The sequence below is a fragment of the Pleurodeles waltl genome, chromosome 6 (genome assembly GCF_031143425.1).
Source record: "Pleurodeles waltl isolate 20211129_DDA chromosome 6, aPleWal1.hap1.20221129, whole genome shotgun sequence".
NCBI classification, from domain to species: domain Eukaryota; kingdom Metazoa; phylum Chordata; class Amphibia; order Caudata; family Salamandridae; genus Pleurodeles; species Pleurodeles waltl.
In genome coordinates this window covers 1,669,218,808-1,669,240,881 of record NC_090445.1, presented here as the reverse complement: position 1 = coordinate 1,669,240,881, position 22,074 = coordinate 1,669,218,808, and the positions used below count along the sequence as shown (strand labels likewise).

General features: G+C 45.0%; 1 protein-coding gene across 1 annotated transcript in view; it reads right to left on the bottom strand.

Moving 5' to 3' along the window:
• LOC138301317 (protein CutA homolog) overlaps positions 1-16,071 on the bottom strand; it is a 161,956-nt gene extending 145,885 nt beyond the window's left edge. Inside the window, exon 1 of the mRNA XM_069241649.1 lies at positions 15,923-16,071. Coding sequence (XP_069097750.1) covers positions 15,923-15,997 — 75 coding nt within the window. The 5' untranslated portion in view covers positions 15,998-16,071. The remainder of the gene's footprint in view (positions 1-15,922) is intronic.
• Between the last annotated feature and the right edge of the window lie 6,003 nt (positions 16,072-22,074).

Here is a 22,074-nt window from a genome sequence, read left to right as displayed (position 1 = left end):
AGAGGCACAGACTCCGGGACTGGGATATACAGATTGGAACACAAGGACAGAGCTCACAGACTCCAGAGCTCACAGACTCCGGGGCAGGGATATACAGACTGGGACACAAGAACAGAGAGGCACAGACTTGGACAGGGATATACAGACTGGGACACAAGGACAGAGAGTCACAGACACATGAGAGGGATATACAGACCGGGACACAAGGACAGAGAGGCACAGACTGGGACAGGGATATACAGACTGGGACACAAGGACAGAGAGACACAGACTGGGGCAGGGATATACAGACTGGGACACAAGAACAGAGCGGCACAGACACATGAGAGGGATATACAGACTGGGACACAGGGACACAGAGACACAGACTGGGACAGGAATATAAAGACCGGGACACAAGAACAGAGAGGCACAGACCATGAGAGGGATATACGGACTGGAACACAAGAACACAGAGCCACAGAATGGGACAGGGATATACAGACTGGAACACAAGGACAGAGAGGCACAGACTGGAACTGGGATATACAGACTGGGACACAAGAACAGAGAGGCACAGACACATGAGAGGGATATACAGACTGGAACACAAGAACAGAGAGGCACAGACTGGGAAAGGGATATACAGACTGGGACACAAGAACAGAGAGCCACAGACACATGAGAGGGATATACAGACTGGGACACATGGACAGAGAGGCACAGACTCCGGGGCAGGGATATACAGACTGGGACACAAGAACAGAGAGGCACAGACTTGGACAGGGATATACAGACTGGGACACAAGGACAGAGAGTCACAGACTCAGGGACAGGGATATACAGACCGGGACACAAGGACAGAGAGGCACAGACTCCGGGGCAGGGATATACAGACCGGGACACAAGGACAGAGAGGCACAGACTCCGGGGCAGGGATACACAGACCGGAACACAAGGACAGAGAGTCACAGACTGGGACAGGGATACACAGACCGGAACACAGGGACAGAGAGGCACAGAGAGCAGGATGTAGAGAGACTGGACCTGGGACAGGGAAATGCAAGAACAGAGAGACAAGTACATCAACATGGAGACACAACTCTTAGCAAACTAACATGACCAAAACATACCAATGCACTGGCAGGTACAGTGTTGTACAAATGCCACCTAACACTTACAATAACGCACATCACTAAGCTCGCTCACAGCCTAGGCACCTCCACACTGAGGCACGCTGACTCTTACTGTCTGACATACCTTGTAACTTTCATTACAAGGCTGTAAAGGGGCTACTTTTCTTTCTAACGTCATCAAATTGTGGGGGAAGAGGGGCGGCGTGCCCAGGGGTGGGCTTCATGCCGTGCTTTCAACCATGGAGTGGTTGTTGTGGCAGAAAGATCTGGAAAAGGAAGTGGAAATATGTAAGATGGTATATTCTTTAAGCACTCGGGGGGTCATTGCAGCTCCTCTCTTCTGTGGTTAAAGGGCCACAGGTAAGACCTGGTTAGGGTGACCAGAATTTTAAAGCCCAAAATTGGGACATTTTACAAAAATGGAAGGAGGACTACAATTTCACTCCAACCGAGCGCACTGAATGACAGCGCTCACCAGCATAGAATTACAGAAGAAGCCTTAGGGACATAAAATGCATTTTTTAAAGCCAATATAAGTGTTGATTAAATTGCTTTCTCATAACATCTGATAACTATCTCTACTTTGCAAAACAATAAAAATCACCTCCAAACGTTTGCAGTAGACTCTCGCCAAAAACTGGGACATGAACTAAATTTCCCGAAATCTGCCAGGACAACTTGTTAAAAAAAAAAGGGGAGGAAGAAAAAAAACGGGACTATCCCGACAAACACGGGACGCCTGGTCTTCCTATGCCTGGAGGATTTCACCTCTTTCAGTGGTTGACAGCAGAACTATGTTTTCACAATGCTAGTGATCTGTCACTTTACACGAGTGTAACAGGCGTGTTTGGCCTGTCATTGCCCCAAGTGAGTGGAGTCCAGAACCTAGAAGCATTTTGAGAAACCAATCTGTTACTGGGCGGATTTTAATACAAATATTGTGCTTGGACATCATTTTAATCCTGCAACCTAAAAGCCTTGGCTAAGCTTTCAAAGTAATCTCTCTGTAAGCACCACCCGTAAAATCCAGCAGTTTGTTGGGACTCGTATTTTAAACATTACAAAATGATGCTTGAAAATTATGTATGGCTGGTAAGATAGACCGGTGGGTTCAGCAGTTACTGTACCGACAGCGGGATGTAATCTGAAAAACTCAAGTAGTGATGTCAGCCTTACACCTTCCGGTGGTTCTTAACAAGAGTAGTATTTTTGCACCAGGCTAATAAAAATATGTTTTATTGAGTTGCCATTATTTGAGCTAGTATCCACTGAAAGAGTTCGAAACATTTTTATTTTATTCTCTAGACTTTAAACACATTCATTTAATTGGCAGAGTAAAGATTTATGTTTTCCAGAACATATTTGTTGCAGGTATACCCGAAAAGACTCCCCTGTTTTGTGAATTTTGAAAGGGCCATTCAGTGGATGATGTCACAATAGATCTTAAACCCCAGCTGACTTCCTTAAACATTCTAGAATGCCTATTGTTTCTAAAAGATAGACACGTGGACTGTGCAAAGCCTGAAGGCTTGATCTGCTGAGCCCTCCCATGGAGCATGACCCAAATACTTCTTTCCTTCCACTGCTTTTCTTGTAGGAGCTACGTTTTTATTTAGCTTTCATCAGTGTTTGCGATTGCATCCCGGCCACGTATTTCCTTTGTTTCTTTAGCTTCAGTGTACTTCGTACAGGTACTGCATTTTTTATTAAGGTTATACCAGCGTTCGCGATTGCATCTCGTCCACATCTTTACTGTGCTTCTTTAGCATCAGTGTACTTCGTAGAGGTACTGCATTTTTAGGTTGAGTGCGCAAGTGCTCTGACATGTTGTAATCTATATGTGGGCTTTTTACCACGCCCACCTCACGCCCATCACTTTCACTCGTTTGTGGGCTTGCCTTTCAAAAATCCTTTATCATCATTGGTAAATGCTTTATGTTTGTCCCTCCTTGGAGTGGTTTGGTTACCGCCTTGGACACCGACCCTCTAACATAGATAACTGCACGTTTGACGATACGTTTGACTGTGAACAAATTTATTTTTCTTTTTGTGTGTCTGCTTCACGCTCATGCTCATTGCGGCCGTGGCGCTTTCAGTCGTCTCGCTTATGTCAACTGCTTTACTTTTCATTTTCAATTTATGTGGCAAGAAAAGTCAAGTCAGAAATTTACAACACCAATAGCTCTAACTCAAGGAAATGCGAGACGGGTTTCATTGCAAATGTTTGTTTATTAAGCTTATACTAGTGTTTGCGACTGCATCTCTGCCACATCTTTCCTGTGTTTTTTAGCGTTAGAGTACTTCGTAAAGATCAATTTTTCATTTACATTGAAACAACCTTTGACCGTGCCCCTCGCCCTGAATTTCAACTTTGTTTTTGGTTTAAACAAAGGCAGCATATGCTTTCATGTTTTCAGTTTACGGTAGGTACACACTACATTATGTGCACAGAGGAAACTTCTTTTATCTGTAAGTATTCACCCCAAGGGACTAGTTACAATTTAGTTTCTTTAGTTTCAAACTGTCTTCAATACTGCATGTCAACTATGTTCTGAGTTGTATTATTTTTTTGACTGTTTATTTTCCTATACCTTTTTTGTGAGTGTCATTTTTATTTTAAATTATACTCGCTTTTGTCCTGATATTTAACTATTTTTCGATACTTGAAAAACAAGCCTATTTTGCAGGTTTGAGCTGGTTTCGGTAGGTGCATGTCGCATTATTTTCAAAGAGGAGGCTTTATTTATCAATAAATATTTAATACTGTCGCTTGGTTTCAAACATGGGTGTCCAACATTAACCCAAGAGGTCCGTGTCAAACAATTACTTTGGAGATAAGGAAATGTGCTTCCCTCATTACCTACCAATAATAATGTATTTATTCTTTTAACTACATTCCACCACTCACAGGATATTGTGGCAACGTCGGGCCCGCTTCAAAGACCACTGTTCTGCTCATTACAATACGCGTAACAATGCAAACAATGGGGATGATACTTCAACACAATGATCGAAAAAAAAGTTTTCTTTTTACATTTCCACAATTCTTACAGACACCCTGGAATTTAGGGGCGTATTTAAGAGCCTCTAGTGCCCTCTTAGTGCCGCCACAGCGTCATTTTTTTGCTAAAGTGGCTTTTTCCATGCACCATATTTACAAAGTGGCGCAATACATGCATTCCACCAGTTTGTAACCCCTTGGGCCACATTATGCCGGTGCAAGGCATACTGTATGCATGGGGGTGTTCCAGAACTAGGAGACCCGCAAAAATGGCTCAGTGAAATATAAAAGATTTCACTGCACCATTTTTGGCATCATTTTTAACGCCTACTCAGAGCAGGCATTAAAATAACTCTCCCATAATAACCTATGGGCCTCTTTGCACTTTGCTGCACTAACGTCAACATTTTTGACCCTAGTGTAGCAAAGCGCTAAAATACGGTAAAAAATGTGGATGGTATTGTGCTAACGACTGCCATGGTTCGCTGTATTATATATATGGCACAACCAGGGTGTTGTGAGGGGCTGGTGGGGGGACTGCAAGAAAGGTGACGCATCATAGGTGATGCACCACTTTTTCTTAAATATGGGCCTGTGTTGCTTATTTCACAATAAAGAACTGTAAAAGAAGAATGTTGCCTTTTCTCACAAATAAAAACATTTAATTGAAAACTACAACCTTAAAGGTTCAAAGGAAATGCATATATTGTTGTAGCTTCACGCAGTGATTGTAAGTACATGCGTTCCTTCCACAACACACACCTACTTTAAATTATATTTTTTAAAACATTTTCACACATTACTTAGCCTATCTTTTTTAACTTATGCCTTTTTGAAACAATTGCTACTGAAAAAAGATCTCTACTGTGCAAAATTAAAACATTAAAATTGATGTGCCTGTTCCTCACCCACAATCTTAGTTTTATTTTCAATTTCACTGAGCCAAACAAGAGCTCCAGGCACAAACAGCATTCATCACGAGCTCACTCACACATGCTATCACAGGTGGGAAAGTTCTCACCTGCTGTACACACACTCTCTCCCATTCCCTTTCACTTGAGATAAGAAAATTTACTTCCCCAGTTCCCTGAACTTGCTATGTCAGAGTGGAGCTGTAATTGTTCTTTACACGCCCGTATTAAGAAATGTGCAAACAATCACTGCATGTTATGGTGACACTTTGTTCCACAGCTTCAAAGAGCCCCTCTCTGCCCATTATAATAGGCATAACAATGCGGGCGAGCTTCCTATTTTCATTCTAAGGAAGGATTTTTTTTATTTATCACTTACAGAATTTTGCCTTTTATTTGCAAACATAAATTTGAAAGTCTGCTTCGCACAGATGAGCTATTTTCGTTATAAATACCCTTCAATAACACATTGGGAATTTCATGCATTATATTTGTAATTTATATTTAAACTTTAAAACAAAAATTTAAACAAATTCAAAGTTAAATAACGAAACAAATCAACATCAACCACTGGTCTGCTTCCAATTACCATTTGCACACTCTGCTTTACACATATCAGCACAAAGGTACATGTACTAACAGTTAAAACACATTTAATTTACTACAACAGCCCTAAGTACCAGCAATAAATTAAAACATCATTTGCTTCAAGATAAATATCATTGGATACCATTTAATTGAACAGCCAATTCCACTTTACACAGCTTATTCCCTGTCACCCTGCCCCTTAGCCAGCTGCATCTTCTCTCACAATATCACTACTGATGTCTATACTAAACACCTAACATACACAAAAAAACGTAACCACACCCAATGTTCGCTATATTCCATTACAATTTTGGAACAACCTTTACCTACATTTCTTCTGCCCGCCTCATTTTCAAATTTCATTCTTACCTAAGGCCATTACTACTGCCTTAACCGATTAGTAAAAAAATAAGTTCCATTAATGTAGACATTATTTCAGAAATAATTAAACATGATGCGTATTTACTATCACCCTCCCCGTTACCCATATTAACCCTGAAACACTTCAAAAACAGCCAGTTTTTCTTATATCATAATACTAATTTAAGACAGCCGTTGTTCATGCTACTACTTCCCTTCCATTTCACATTTTACTTCCTACCCCACACCATTCATCAGGCCTTAATAAATTACAAAACAATAATGGTCATTTAATAGCAATTTTAAAGAAAATTAAAAAAATACATAAACAACCACACTGCTGTACAACACAGCTAAAACGAACGAAACCAGTAGCTCTTACAGATGCGATACCTATTGGATTTGCCAATCCTTGTTTTCTCTGCACTCGACAATAAAGGGGGCATCTGTGAATGATGTCACAATATGTCTCAAAAACCAAGCTGACATCTTGAAACAGTGAAATATTCTATAATGTCAATTACTGGGGATTGTGAGAAATGCAGAGCTTCATTGGATGTCCCATGAAGATGTGAATTGTACAATGACAAGTACATTGTGTTGATACCTGTTGGGATCAGTGCACAATATAAGAAAGTGTAAGTACAAAAATAAATAAATAAATTACCTCCATCAAAGCGCTTACAAGTTTCACTGGGTAATGAATGACACTAATCTGGGGATATTTCACAATCAAATCTGAAAGCCCGATCAATAGTGGCTATAAATTGGTTACCTATAAAGAAAACTTCTGAAGATACTGAACCCCACATGGCTTGAGGCCCAGCAATCAAAATGACACACTTATTTTGCCCGGTTGGCAACAGTTTTTGTTTTCCAGTGACAACCCCCCGAAGTGTCTCTGTTGCTGAAAATCAAAAAATGATTAGCCATGATTTGCAGGGAGAGGTCCCTTTGTTCGGGGAAGAACTAAGCGAATTCCAGGGCCTGTACCACCATGCCTCAAAAAGCCACCGTGGCATGGAAATCTAATGGTGTCGCCCTGCCCCTAATAGTGAGAACAACTGTGATTATGGCATAGTGTCAAACGAGCAGATAGACTACCAGGTCAAGAGCTTCCAGACCTCATCATAAGTGATCTGGAGACCACACCGATAACTTTGTCTGACCACTGCCTGATATCAGTCTGCAAACTGAAGACCAAGAAAAAGTCACCAACTCTGAAAGAGAACTTTCCTATAATGATCATCTCATGAGATTTAAAATGAGTGGCACAGATGACGGTCAAAAGTGCATTGGTCTGTGTCGCTCGTATGTGGAGGTGGCCAACACCGCAGGCCATCTCAGCTGTACCAAAACATACCAGCAATAATTAGTCTGCTCTCAATTATGTAGGAGAGTTCACAGAATACAGGTCCAAAGTCAGCTAGCAAATATTTCAACACAGAACTGGCCATTTTAAAGGTGACTGGTCAACAGCTGGAATGCATCTGAGCGAAAACCAATTTTAATGTTGACAAAATTTACAGTAAGATCCCCGTGAGAGAATACAATTTAACTGTCAGTCTGGTAGGGAATACCTACTACCCTCAACAGAACTGTGGAGAGGTTATCTTGAAATACTGAACTACTAAAAAGAAACAAAGTACTCAAAGACTCTAGAGAACAAGTCTTAGTGTCAAATTAGCAGATTGTAATCCTTACGATATTCTTGCAATCCAGTATAAACATCAGTCGCAATCGTGAAAATATCCCTTACCTTAACATACCCACACCATAGGCCTGATTACTTGAATTTATCTAATTAATTCCAATACTGGAGAGGTAATCAAAGTTGAAAATCAGTGCTGAAAACAGAAGCATCTAACTAGCTTACAGAGTGTGACTGGCGGGATGGATCAACACATTCATCTCGATGCGTACCACAAGCATCACTACTCAATATGTTCCCGACTGAGGGAAGAGCATCTGGCCCATAAAAGATGCAGAGACCATTCCGCTCCGAAAAATCTTTTGGCAAAACTCCAGTGCTTAAGCTATCAGTAGATGCACCGACTCTCATGTTAGAGGACCAGGTCTAATTTTTTGTCATCCAACTTTCACCCAGGACTTGGGAGAAAGAAATTCAGAAAAGGGTAGAAAAGAGGAGGAGATTAAATATATAACAATAGTGTAAGCAAGAGAAAAATCAGGAGGAAATGAACCTGCAGGATTCAGATGAATGGGCAGGAAGCGTAGGGTGGTGGTAGAAAGAGGCGTGAGTGGAATCAACAGGAGGCTGTCTTGTCAATCTGCAACTTCATCACTCAGCAATGCCATCAGATAGTTCCTGGGAAGCACTTCTAGCCCCTGCGCTTATATATTTTTTTACATATTAAGCACTGTGAAACCAAAGACCCGGTCAAATAAAACCCAAACTCCAACATGCTGTTTCCAAGCAAGATCTTTCAAAGAGAAGATGAAAAATAAATGTAAGATTTCATATAGAACTAGTGCGCCGTCTGAAGCTTGCACAGCCACTCCACACCAAACAGAGGAACAGATCCTGTGTTAACTGGGGTCCATGAGGACAGCCTTGCTGCTCTGAATACCGCCACCCAACAGCTTTTAACTTACTACACCTGTTGGATCAGCACAACGTGGTGTACCACCAGCTAATTCTGAAATATGTTTACTACCAGAATGTCGAGTTTTAAATACTATGGGGGTTCATTCTGAGTTTGGCGGGCGGCGGTCGCCGCCCGCCAAACTTACTCCGCCGAATGACCGCTCCGCGGTCATAAGACCGCGGGGGCCATTCAGACTTTCCCGCTGGGCCGGCGGGCGCCCGCCAAGGGAGCGCCCGCCGGCCCAGCGGGAAAGGCCCTGCAACACAGAAGCCGGCTCCGAATGGAGCCGGCGGTGTTGCAGGGGTGCGACGGGTGCAGTTGCACCCGTCGCGATTTTCACTGTCTGATATGCAGACAGTGAAAATCATGCTGGGGCCCTGTTAGGGGGCCCCACGACTCCCGTTCCCGCCATCCTGTTCCTGGCGGTAAAAACCGCCAGAAACAGGGTGGCGGGAAGGGGGTCGGAATCTCCATGGCGGCGCTGCTTGCAGCGCCGCCATGGAGATTCAGCCCAGACAGGGGAAATCCGGCGGGAAACCGCCGGATCCCCTTTTCTGACCGCGGCTTTACCGCCGCGGTCAGAATGGGCAGGAAAGCACCGCCAGCCTGTTGGCGGTGCTTTCCGTCGTTCGCGGCCCTGGCGGGTTTTACCGCCAGGGTCGGAATGACCCCCTATGTGGCAAAACGATTATTGAGAGAATACTTGCAACACAAATATTGTGAGTGGAAGTATATAATGGCGTGCAATATGAATATCAACACCAAAATATTGATTGCACCCAATATTGGGGAGCAAAGATCGAAAATAAAATATCTACAGCTAAATAAGTCTAGTTTTTCCATAGTTAACTCCACAATTATGTAACTTGGTGATATATATACATATTTCTTCAGGGTACATGGAAATAGGATTGGGAATAATAAATCTATGCTTCCCTACAAGCCTGTACCTTTCGATAATTTGTCCCTCGATATTCTGCCCTTGAGATTCTTGTACTATGATGTTCTGTGGGACAATATTCAGTAGCACAACTGTACTTATAATGGTAAGTTGAGGTACACCATTCTTAAGTTCTTAAGTTTACATCTATGTACCTTGAAGACATATATATCATCAAGGTACTTGTGTCTGGAGATAAACACAGTACATCTATATTTACCTACCTCTACTTACCTGCGCAATATCTTGATTGTCACTATTCTGGCTAAGATAATTTTGAAGTACAATTTTGTTTCTTTCTATTGTGACATACAACCTTTGAAACACGTATTTTTATGTGCCTCAGTGTCTGGGGCAGGGCACAACAGGTTATAATGTTCTGGTCCAATAGAACCTGTGGAGCAGGACCGGTGCAGCATTTGCATGCACCCCAGTGGTAATATCTGTGGATCCACAGAGGTCTACATGGTCAGTGGTTCTATTCAAAGTGTACTGGACCCAATCCAGCTCACTGACGTGTAAAACCCACTGTCCCAAAAGCAAGTCGACAATACTAGATCCAGTGCAGATGGCACCTGCACGGAGAATTAGGAAAATGTTTAAAAACAGCTTAAACATATTCATCGCTGGATATGAAAAGATTGTCTGCACCTTCTTATAGCTCAAACTCCTGGTCTGATACAGAGCAGGAGCAAACACGTCAAGCTCCCTTTTTCCTGGCTGCAGATGCTGAGTGATACTATGACCCAGGTCAGTAATGTGGGCATCTAACTATTCTCCATGCCATAGAACAACACACTGGTGAAGAACATGAAGGAACCACCAAATTAACTAAAAAGTTCTCCAACTTCTCAATCTGGACCACTCAATACAGTTTGCAACAATGGCAACTCTATAGTGGCCTGACGTTGTGTACACAGCCCCTCTAAATCCCACATCCATAAATTAAGGAGGCATCAAATAAGGCAGCGAGAACATGCTTAGACCTACTGGGTTGCAAATGTATCAGCTGACTCCAAAAGGTGTTGCACTAGCTCTTGGAAAAGCAAACAAGCATACTTGAGGTGCTCTGAATGCTCCACAAATTTTCACGGAGATGTGTCACAACGTTCCTACAAAGACTAACAGCTTATTTCACACCCACTACAACATTTGCTCAAGCAGGGCTGGTGAAGGCCATGCAATTCCAGGTATCTGGAAGGACACAGAAAAGACAGAAGAGCACCCATGGCTAACAGATCAGGGTGAAAGGCAATATGATGAGGACTAAGGGCCTGATTAAGATCTTGGCGGACAGGGTACTCCGTCACAAAAGTGATGGATATCCCGCCCGCCAAATTACAATTCCATTATATCCTATGGAACTCGTAATATGGCGGATGGAATAGCTGCCACATTTGTGACGGAGTATTCCCTCCACGAAAGTCATAATCAGGCCCTAAATCCATTAGCAGAAGGGCAGCCAGGTAAAATGTTCCTAGATGGGTTCATAAAATGAAAAAAAAGGTAAACAAATAAGACGGCATATGATCGATGCTGGTGTCCCTCCGCATGGAGTTGTGCGATAAAGAACAAAGGATAGCAAAGAAGAATAGGTATTAAGGTCATAGGTGGGCAGAAAGAGGCAGGAGCGCACCATAAAGGTATAAGGTCTCTCCACATTGTCAAAAGTTTACATTTTTTTTAACTCAATGTAGAATCCCAATTAATTCCAGTTATTTGAGTAGCCTATTGTGAGCAGTAGCTATTTATGTGAGTTAGAAAACAACCCTATTCTGTGATTGGCTATAATGAGTATGAACCACACAGCCACCATCCCATAGAAACATTCGAAAACCCTTAATGTTCTGATATATGTTTTGGGTACTGGGTTGATATGAAAGGCTTCCCGAACTTTTATTCAAATGGTTTGCACCTACACACTAGTGATTATCCTACCCATCCTGAAAAAATCAATAATACCCACACCCTATGATTGCAATACCTCTTGATACCACAGCAGGTCACTGACGCAACAAATGCCGTAAGCCAGGTGGGGCACCACCACAACCTTGACACGCCATGGTAGTACCTTGCACTAAGTAACACAGCCAGCGTTACAACCTTGACACGTAGCAGTGGTATCCTCAACAAGTAACATGGCCAGGATTACAATGTTGGCACACAATGGTAGTACCTTCCACCTAGTAACAGCCAGGATTGCAACCTTGACACGCAGTGGTAACACCTTTCACCGAGTAACGGCCAGGATCGCACCCTTGGCATGCATCAGTAGCACCTTCCACCAAGTAACACAGCCAGGGTTACAAAGTAGGCACATAATGGTGGTATCCTCAACAAGTAACACGGCCTGGATCGCAACCTTGGCACACAGAGGTAGTACCGTTCACTGAGTAACACGGCCAGGACTGGAACCTTGGCATGCAATGGCATGCAATGGTACTATCCTCCACCAAGTAACAGAGCCAGGATCACAACATTGGCATGCCCTGGCGCTATCCTCCACCAAGTAACAGAGCCAGGATCACAACCTTAGCATGCAATGGTGCTATCCTCCACCAAGTAACAGAGCCAGGATCACAACCTTGGCATGCAATGGTACTATCCTCCACCAAGTAACAAAGCCAGGATTGCAACCTTGGCTTGCAATGGTACTATCCTCCACCAAGTAACAGAGCTAGGATCTCAAACTTGGCAAGCAATGGTACTATCCTCCACAAAGTAACAAAGCCAGGATCACAAACTTGGCATGCAATGGTGCTATCCTCCACCAAGTATAGGACTCGGAAGCTGGCAGCAGGCCCTTACCCCAACACCGGTCATACACCAACCGACAAGACAAATATTTCGTTGGAAGAAGTATTTATTTTATATACTTTCATTAAATTCAAATACAATTAATCAATTTATGCAAATCATCTAATGCAAATTACTCTATTAAACATTTCACTGCAAATCCACAATTAATATCTACTGTTATACGTACCTTTCACATTTGTAACCATAAATCATTTTTGACAGGATCCCTTCCTGTCCTGAACCTCCTTTAGACCACACAGGGACTGGTCGTCACCTGTATCCCTGGGGGAGGCAGTACCCCTGCTTCCTCTGTTCCTTGCCCCCATGCTCAGGGTTCCGCCCCCTCTCCAAACACCAATCAGCCAAGGGGTGTACCGGGGCGGCCCAGGGCATGAGCCCCGTGACCACCCCAGTGATCTGGGCTCCCTACCCCCAATCTGCTGTGTCCATCCGCAGGTTGGTCCAGGACTTCAGGATTCTATCTCTGTTGTTATACCGGGTTCCTACCCTTGGGGTCCCCCCTGTTGCTTCAGGTTACTTTAGTCTCTCTTCTTCCGCCTAATACTAAGGAGAGGGTGGGTGGGTCAACAGAGAGCCCGACTGTCCAGGCCACCGCGCCAAGAAGAAGATGGAGGCCGAGCCTTCTGGGGGGCGCTTTTAAGCCCCCCACTGCCTCGCGGTGGCCTGAACCGGGCCGGCTCCATCGTCGGACCAACGTTCTCATTTTGACAGAGAGCCCGACCGTCCAGGCCACCGCGCCAAGAAGAAGAAGGCCGAGCCTTCTGGGGGGCACTTTTAAGCCCCCCCACTGGCTCGCGGCGGCCTGAACCGGTCCGGCTCCATCGTTGGACCAACGTTCTCATTTTGGCGCTACTTCCGCTTGCACGCCTCGCGAGACGTGCAAGCGGAAGCAGCAGTTCAGCCCGCGCACAACTAGTGCGAGGGTCCGGTGTCCCCGACCCCTTAGGGGCCGCGCTCCCCCCATGTTGGGGTGGTGCTTTACCAATAGAGCCAGGATCACAAACTTGGCAAGCAAATGTGCTATCCTCCACCGAGTAACAGAGCCAGGATCACAACCTTGGCATGCAATGGTAGCACCTTCCACCAAGTAACACAGCCAGGATCACAACCTTGGCAAGCAATGGTACTATCCTCCACCAAGTAGCACAGCAAGGATCACAACCTTGGCATGCAATGGTACTATCCTTCACCAAGTAACACAGCCAGGATCACAACCTTGGCAAGCAATGGTACTATCCTCCACCAAGTAGCACAGCAAGGATCACAACATTGGCATGCAATGGTACTATCCTTCACCAAGTAACACAGCCAGGATCACAACCTTGGCATGCAATGGTAGCACCTTCCACCAAGTAACACAGTTAGGATCACAACCTTGGCACGTGATGATAGTACTTTCCACCAAGTAACATGGCCAGAATCACGTCGGGGGTACACAGTTATTCAGAAGGTTACTAATTCACCGTACAAAACTCTGAAATTAATAAGTATATAAAGGATACGTGTGACTAGGTGTGTGTAAAGATGTTTTCACCTGCAAGCTTCTTGAAGTTCACAATTTGTGGTCTTCTAGAAGGATGAATAGTTATCCTGTTTTCGTGTGGCCCTTCTCTCCTTCTAGTGCAATAATGTTATGCTAGTGGCACCCGGCCAAGACTAACTCAAGCCACTGTGCGTCTCATGCTACTTCTAAATGCACTTCATAATTTAATGCCGGAAAATCCATGCTGATTTTTTTCTCTGCAAATTTTAATTTTGCAGAAATTTTCTATTTCTGCCCGATGGGATTGTTGCCGTGTTTTATAAAGTAACTTTTCTCGTTATTTTTAGGTAAATGAGGCCGACATTGTTGTAAAAGTCACAATTTGCATGTGGATGCCCAAAAGTGAAAAAGTTCCACACTACGTGAAGTTGCGAGGTCTTCCTTGCACTTTCGTAAAGGTCACAAAACACTTCTCAGCCTGCCACAGTCCCGATATTCTGAAACCCGTCTAGTGATGACTTTGTCATTGTTGTGTGTGTGTGGGGGGGGGGGGGGGGACACACCTAGTTGAACACATGTTATGGAAAAACTTAATCAGTCTGATGCCACTTGCCAAAGCACAAATAAACACATATAATGGAAAATTGTAATCAGACTGATGCCACTGTACAGGTCTTGGTTGATTTAAATTTCAATATACCGCGTCGTAAACGTCGCAGACTTTCTAGGCCTCCTTGTAACAAAGGCCTCAGAGTCAGACATGTGCCAGGCTTTCTGATGTTGTCTGTTTCCTACCATGGCTTTGAAAATATCCAGTTACAAGTGACAACTCTGCATTTAAGGAGACGTTCAATTGATAATGGTAACATATTGGGAGTGCTCCAGCGTGGGAACGATTCAAGCACAATATAATGAGATTGGAGATGAAATCAAGACTTGAGGCCTGCAGGTGTCGGACTGGGGCGGAAACTATGCCCAGGCGTCAAAATATAAGTGGCCAATTAGCGAATCAGGTGGCTGAAAAGTGATCCATATTCGCAAACAGGGTAATGGGTGGGTGTTTTGCAAGGTATGGGGGACTGCATGCATTTGTGCTTTCTACAGGCAATGCCTGCGATCATAGCGGAAAATCAACAGTGAAAACCGGCCCAGCGGACCAAAAAACAGGCCATTATTGATCCATTAGACCACCCCTCGGGCACTTCCTGGTTGGCCTACATACCAGCCCTGCAAGCCAGCCCCAAATGTTCAAAACTAGAATGCAGATCATTGAGCAGGCTGTTTATGATCTGTCGAACTTAATAGGAACTGAGAGCAACGGCGTAAAATGATTTGTTCCGAATCATTTAAGAAGGGTAAATATCCCAGGTAGACCTCCAGACCCCGCAGTTAGCAACCACGCTTACCCAAATAATGATGGACAGTGAAGGCGGCGGGAAAAGAACACGCAGGCGGCCCGCATACAATACCAACCCCTCACAAAATGCAACGATCATGGGAGTTAAACGTGGTTCCACGCAGTGATCTTAGCTTTATCGACTTGATACGAATAAAACGCTAAGTCGGCTCTGCTGGTACTTGCTCTCTGACCTACACATTGAGCACAGATCTCTGCAGCAGGTGCATTAACCTGCTACGCTTTGCACTTCTGGCTACGGGGAACAGATGCACTAGGATATATCATAAAACGCTTAATGGTGATATTAGTAGAAGTTTGCACAGCAGTGGCAACACACGTCATATGTTGCATCGTTTGTTTGTAAATATTATTTTGTTATCACTGTTTAACACTATGGCTGACAGCACTGTAGACTGGCCATACTCTGTCCAGAAACATCCCTCTTCCCCCATTCACCCTCTCAATGCTAGCCTGGTGACGGGGAGGAGAGTGAACACTTTGCTGAGAGATAACATCAAGTTTGACATTAACAGTTTTAAATTATATTGAAGGTTTACCAACACATGGCACTCTAAGAGGGCACCTTGGTTTGGGTTTGAATGCCATGTCTAAATATAGCAGAGGTGGCCGCTTTTAAACCCCAGCCCTCGAAGAGAGTGAGCTACACACACAAAGAGTGAGTTGCCCTCAGCTTACCAGCAGCACCGCCAGGGTCCCGTGGCGGGAGAGGCCGGGGGCTGCCAGCTGGAGGCGCTGGGGCAGCCAGTCCATGGCTACTCTCCGTGCCCGGGGTCGACGCTCATCCTCTGCGCTCGTGCAGTCCGGTCTGCCCCGCCCCGGCCAGGCTAAGGCGAACACTGAGCGCCGGGCCCCTCCTCTCAGTGCACGGATGAGGCCTCGGGCTCCCCTGGCGCTCCGCCCGACGCAGGTGGGAGGGAGGCGGGGAGAGAGAGGTGTGGGCGGTGCGCTAGTGGAGGGCGGCAGCTGGTGCCAGGCGCTAGGGTGGCAGTCCCAAGGACACCCCTGGCCCACCTTCCCAGCTGCAGTTCCATCTCACCTAGTGGGAGTGTGACCACTTCTCCCACCCAACCTAAAATGTATTTACACCCGTTATTCATTATATATAACTGGGGAGCCAAAGGGTGGAAGCAATCCTGATAGTTCTGGGTACCAGAGCCTTGCCAAGAGTCTGCCTGACGCACGTTCCATGATGACGTCGTATTCTCGCCCAGTGCCCTTCATCCACCCACACGGAGAGTGCAACAAGCTCTTTGGGACTTCAAGCCTTAATATGAAGGTTAGGTTTATTTGCAAGACATGTCCCATCATAACTTTTACACTTAACAAGGGATAAAGGCATAGTGTAAAAAAGGTTTAACTTTGAAAGGTCGTGGAGGACTAGGACATGGCAAATGTAAAAGAGTGTACCAAGGATTTCTCCCTGCAAATAAATAAATAAAACAAAGGGAAGCATGCAACACAGGGTGTAGGAAGCTGGCTCTGTATATACAGTATCAAAATGAGATATAGTGTGCACAGAGTCCAGAGGTTCCGCAGAGGCTTGACAGAGGCAATAGTAGATAATACTAATGCTCTATTTGTGGTAGTGTGGTCGATCAGTTAGGCTTATCAGAGGGTAGTGTTAAGCATTTGGTGTATACACACACAAGCAATAGAAGAAACACACACTCAATTACTTTACCCCAGACCAATAGGTTTTGATATAGAAAAATATCTTTTGTTAATTTATTTCTAGAAGCACAAGATTCAGTTTGCAGGTAAGTACATTAAATGAAAGGTACTTGGCATAGGTAAGTTCAGGACTTTGAATCAAATTGACAATTACAGTTTTCTTTAAAATGGCAAAAAGCTATTTTAAAAGTGGACACCAATTTTCAACAGTTCCAGGGGGAGGTAAGTAAAGTACAGTTTCTGAGGTAAGTAACAAACTTAGAGGTTCAGTCTCCGGGGCATAGGTAGCCCACCGTTAGGGGTTCAAGATAACCCCAAGCACCAGCAATACGGGGCCGGTCAGGTGCAGAGGACAAACAAGAGCCAAAATAACGTGGGCCCTTACGGAGACAGGGGGTACTCCGGTTCCGGTCTGCTTGCAGGTAAGTAACCGCGTTGTCAGAGGTCAGACCAAGGGGGTTTAGAGGAGCACTGGAGGGGCCCCAAGTAGGCACCAATCCCACACCCCCAGCGGCACAGGGGCGGCCGGGTGCAGAGTGCACACAGGGTGTTGGGTTTCCAATGGAACTCCATGGGGGGACCCAAGGGGTCACTTAGGCGCTGCAGGCAAAGCACAGGGGGGCTTCTCGGGCAAGCCACCAACTGGATAGGGAGGAGGGCCTTCTGCTGGTCGTAGCTGCACCAGTGGTTGGTTTCTCTCGAGTCAGGGGGCTGCTGGTGCAGTGCCTCTCCAGGCGTCAGATATCTTCATCCCAGGCAGTCGTGGTCATTGGGGTTCCTCGGGATTCCCTCTGCAGGTGTCGTCGTGGAGGGGTGGAGAGGTCAGCCCAGGGTGGACACTTGGTCGGAATCGCCTGGGGATCCTCTCTGGCAAGTTGACCCACATGGACATGGCCGTGGGCGTCGGGTGCAGAATGGTTTAGGACTCACACTTCTGGAGTGAGCTGGGAGTCCTTTAGAAGCAGTTTCTTCTTCTTTCTTGTTGGACAGGTCCACTGTCCACGGGACTTTCTTGGTCCTCTGTGATGTAGGCAGTCCCTTGGAGGCTTCTCAGGGGTCGCTGGACCTGCAGAACGTGTCGCTCTTCTTTTGCAGCTTTTTGAAGCAGGAGACGGGCTGGTAGGGCTGGGGCTGAGTCAATTGGTTGTCTCCTCTTCTCTGCAGGGTTTTCAGCTCAGAAGTCCTTCTTCTTTCATGAGGCCATCAGGAATCTGGTGAACTGGGTTCAGGGGGGACCTTAAATTCTAAATTTAGGGGCGTGTTAGGGTCAGGGAGCAGTAGCCAATGGCTACTGTCCCTCAGGGTTGGCTACACCGTCCTTGTACCCACTCCCTTTGGGCAGAGAGGAACATTCCTATCCCTATTGGTCTTAATCCTTCAAAGCAATATGGAGGATTTCTCAAGGAGGGGGTCACTTCAGCTCTGGACACCTTAGGGGTGGTCCTGGTGAGGGGATGACTCCTCCTTGTTTTTCCTAATCTTCCCTCTGGACTTGCCGCCAAAAGTGGGGCTGTGTCCCGGGGTTGGAGATCTCCACTAGCTGGAGTTCCCTGGGGGCACTGTAATCCGAGGCTTGATCCTTTGAGGCTCACCGCCAGGTGTTACAGTTCATGCAGGGGGAGGTGTGAAGCACCTCCACCCAGGAGAGGCTTTGTTTCTGACCACAGAGTGCACAAAGGCACTCACCCCATGGGGTCAGAAATTCGTCTGAAAGTGGCAGGCTGGCACAGACCGGTCAGTCTTACACTAGCAGTTAGGCTAACATATAGGGTACATCTCTATGATGCCCTCTGTGTGAATTTTTCAATAAATCCCACACTGGCATCAGAGTGGGTTTATTGTGCTGAGAAATTTGATACCAAACTTCCCAGTATTCAGTGAAACCATTATGGTGCTGTGGAGTTCGTAATGACAAACTCCCAGACCATATACTTAACATGCCTACAATGCACTTACAATGCCTAAGAATGGACTTACACACTGAAGGGGCATATTGTTCACGCAGCTATTCCCTCACCTGTGGTGTAATGCACCCTGCCTTAGGGCTGTAAGGCCTGCTAGAGGGGTGACGTACCTATGCCACAGGCAGTGGTTTGTGGGCAGGGCACCCTGAGAGGGGTGCCATGTCGACTTCGCCTTTTTCTCCCCACCAACATGCACAAGCTGCAAGGCAGTGATCATATGCTGAGTGAGGGGTCCCCAGAGTGGCATAATACATGCTGCAGCCCTTAGAGACCTTCCCTGGCCACAGGGCCCTTGGTACCATGGGTACCTTTTAGAAGAGACTTAACTGTGTGCCAGGGTTGGGCCAAATGTGGAAACAAAGGCACAGTTTTAGGGAACTAACACTGGTGCTGGGGCCTGGTTAGCAGGGTCCCAGCACACTTTCTGTCAAAGTTGGCATCAACACTAGGCAAAAAGTGGCAGGGTAACCATGCCAACAGTGGCATTTTCCTACACAGGGGAATGGGCAAAAGGGTAAAAAAAAAAACATTGGCAAAAAACAGGCTGGCATATATGAGAGTTATTGGCTTTGCCAATGTTTTTTAATCATGTTGTAAAGCAACATGGCTCCTGTGCAGTATGGCTAAAAGTTATAAAGAAAACGCTATTGATGTTTAAAAAAAAGCTGTGACCTGGCCAGCGCTAGCTGCTTCATAGCGCTTTTCTTGTTCTTATGGTGAGTGGGTGAGGCAACACAGACAAAGGGAGGGTGTGGTCAAAGGAAGGAGGCAACAGAGATAACAGGGGATGGGGGATGGGAGGGAGGAAGCAACAGGAACAAGGGGAGGGTGGTGAGGGTGGGGAGGGAACAAGCAAGGTCAAAGGAGGTTTGGGGTTGGATGAAAAAAGCAACACAATGGGAAGAAGAAAAAAAAAGAAGCAACATGAAAAATAATGACATTACCAGCAGCAGAAAGACCTTCATTAAGATGAAGTTATCTGTACTTGGACCAAGTCCCAGAAGAAAGAAGAGAAGTGAAGCCGGCATGCACTGCCCATTTAGGAGAAGAAAATAGGAGTGACAATGAAGCCAAGAAATGGTACGCGTTGGACAGGCTCCAAGCCCCTTGTATACAATATATCATGCAAGTGAGAGTGCATGTGGGGCAGACCTAAAAACCAGGAGAAGCAAGGGGGGGGGGGGCACCCTCATAAATAAAAAGAAAAATAAATAACGGAAACAATTTCTTGAAAAAATGGTCCCGGAATATTGTAGTTTAATGAAAAAATATGACCTGTGAATAATCCTCATTTTTCGAAAACAACAAGGTGATAGATGGATTGCATCTATTAATCTCAGCCACTGGCAATTGCTCACAGCTGTATTATAGCTTGACCTGGAGTAGCTTCTAGCTAAAGAATGTTATATATATCATTCTGTGTAAGACTGTCTTGCATGGAATAAAGGTCTCTAGGAAACCTTGGAGTCCTGGAGAGTTTAAATACAACAGGTAGCATCCCAATCCATCCTTTTTTTGCCCACCATGCCACCCTAGTTTGGACACAGCCATATTGAAATCAGTCTTGACCCTGCTCCTCATGGGAACAGTCCAGTCTGAACTGCCAGGCCAGGTCTGTCCTGGACCGGAAACAAGCATCCTGGGTCTGGCTTTGGGGTAGCACCCCTCATCAGCCAGGCCAGCTTGAATCCAGTGGCACACTGAGCCCGGGACCCATGTCTGGGCATACCTGGCACACTTAGGACAGCAAATGCAAAAACAACAATGTGATGAATGGAATGCTTAAATTAATCTCAGCCACTGGATTGGGGTGCGGCCCAAGCGATTGCCAGTGACTGAGCCAATAGGTCTTGCATATTTGAGAGTTATTTTGCCAATGTTCCTTAGTCATGTTGTAGAGTTGTGTGGCTCCTGTGCAGCGTGGCTAAAAGTTATGAAGAAAACACGATAAATGTTTTTTAAAAAAACGGTATTACATGGACAGCTCTGGCTGCATCATATCATTTTCTGTTTCTTATGGTGGGGGGCAACACAAACAAAGGTATGGTGTGGTCGAAGAAAATAGGCAATAGAGGTAACGGGGTGGGGGTGGGAGGGAGGAAGCAACACAGACAATGAGAGGGGGGGGTTGGTAGGGAACAAGTAAGGTCACAGGGGGGTTCGGGTTGGAGGAAAGAAGCATCAAGAAGCAACATGTAAGATAGTACCTCAATTACATCACCAGCAACAGAAATACCCTAATTAAGATAACCCACGTAAATAAAAAGAAAAATAAATAATGGAAACAATTTATTGAAAAAACTATCCCAGATTATTGTAGTTTAGTGAAAAAAATATGACCTGCCATTAATCATAATTTTCAGCCATTTAGCAGAACAGAAATAGTATTTTTGACATGCCTGGGAACATTCATGATGATAAGTTACAAATTGCTTCTTCTGAAAACACTTGGGCCATATGGATATCTGGGCGCTGGACTGGGGCCAGCTGAAGAAAAGTAAAACTGTACTGGATAAGTAATCCATTGCACAACTTTAGACTATCATCAGCAGTTCCAAGATGCAACTGAAACAAATTTGCACCTTCTCCACAGCAGTTCACTGCATATCTAAGAACCCTTGTAGCAGTGACTTGACCATTAGAAATGACTTCTATTTAGTCAGCAGAAATTCCCATCTTGATTCTTAAGAAATGATATCGTGACACGGATTCACCAACAAACCAGGGGAAGCGAAAGTAACAGCATGCATCCTTTGGCCTTAGCAACTTCAGAGTACATGATATTATATGACATTAACCCTAAAATTCCACAGGAAGTGATATCACATGTGATGACATCACAATACTTGACAAAACTGAGTTCCATAATAATTTCATTAATTGGAAAATAAAATACCACAACACAGACACATGTCTATTTTTAATACCACCTAAAGTAGTCTGCTGAAATGAACTTTGAGAGATGCTTGCCCTGAACTGTAGTAAGCAAAGTGAGCCAGACATCTTGTAGGGCAATTTGGGTGTAATCCCTGTAAGAAATGCCTGAATGAAATTAGGCCACGTAGTGCATTTTAAAGCTCAATTTTCACATACATTTGCAAAAAGGCCCTAACTATCTAAACATAAATTGCTCCCCTACTAATAGGAGAGATCACTGCTATCCAATTGACAAAACTCCTACGTGTTCCAAGG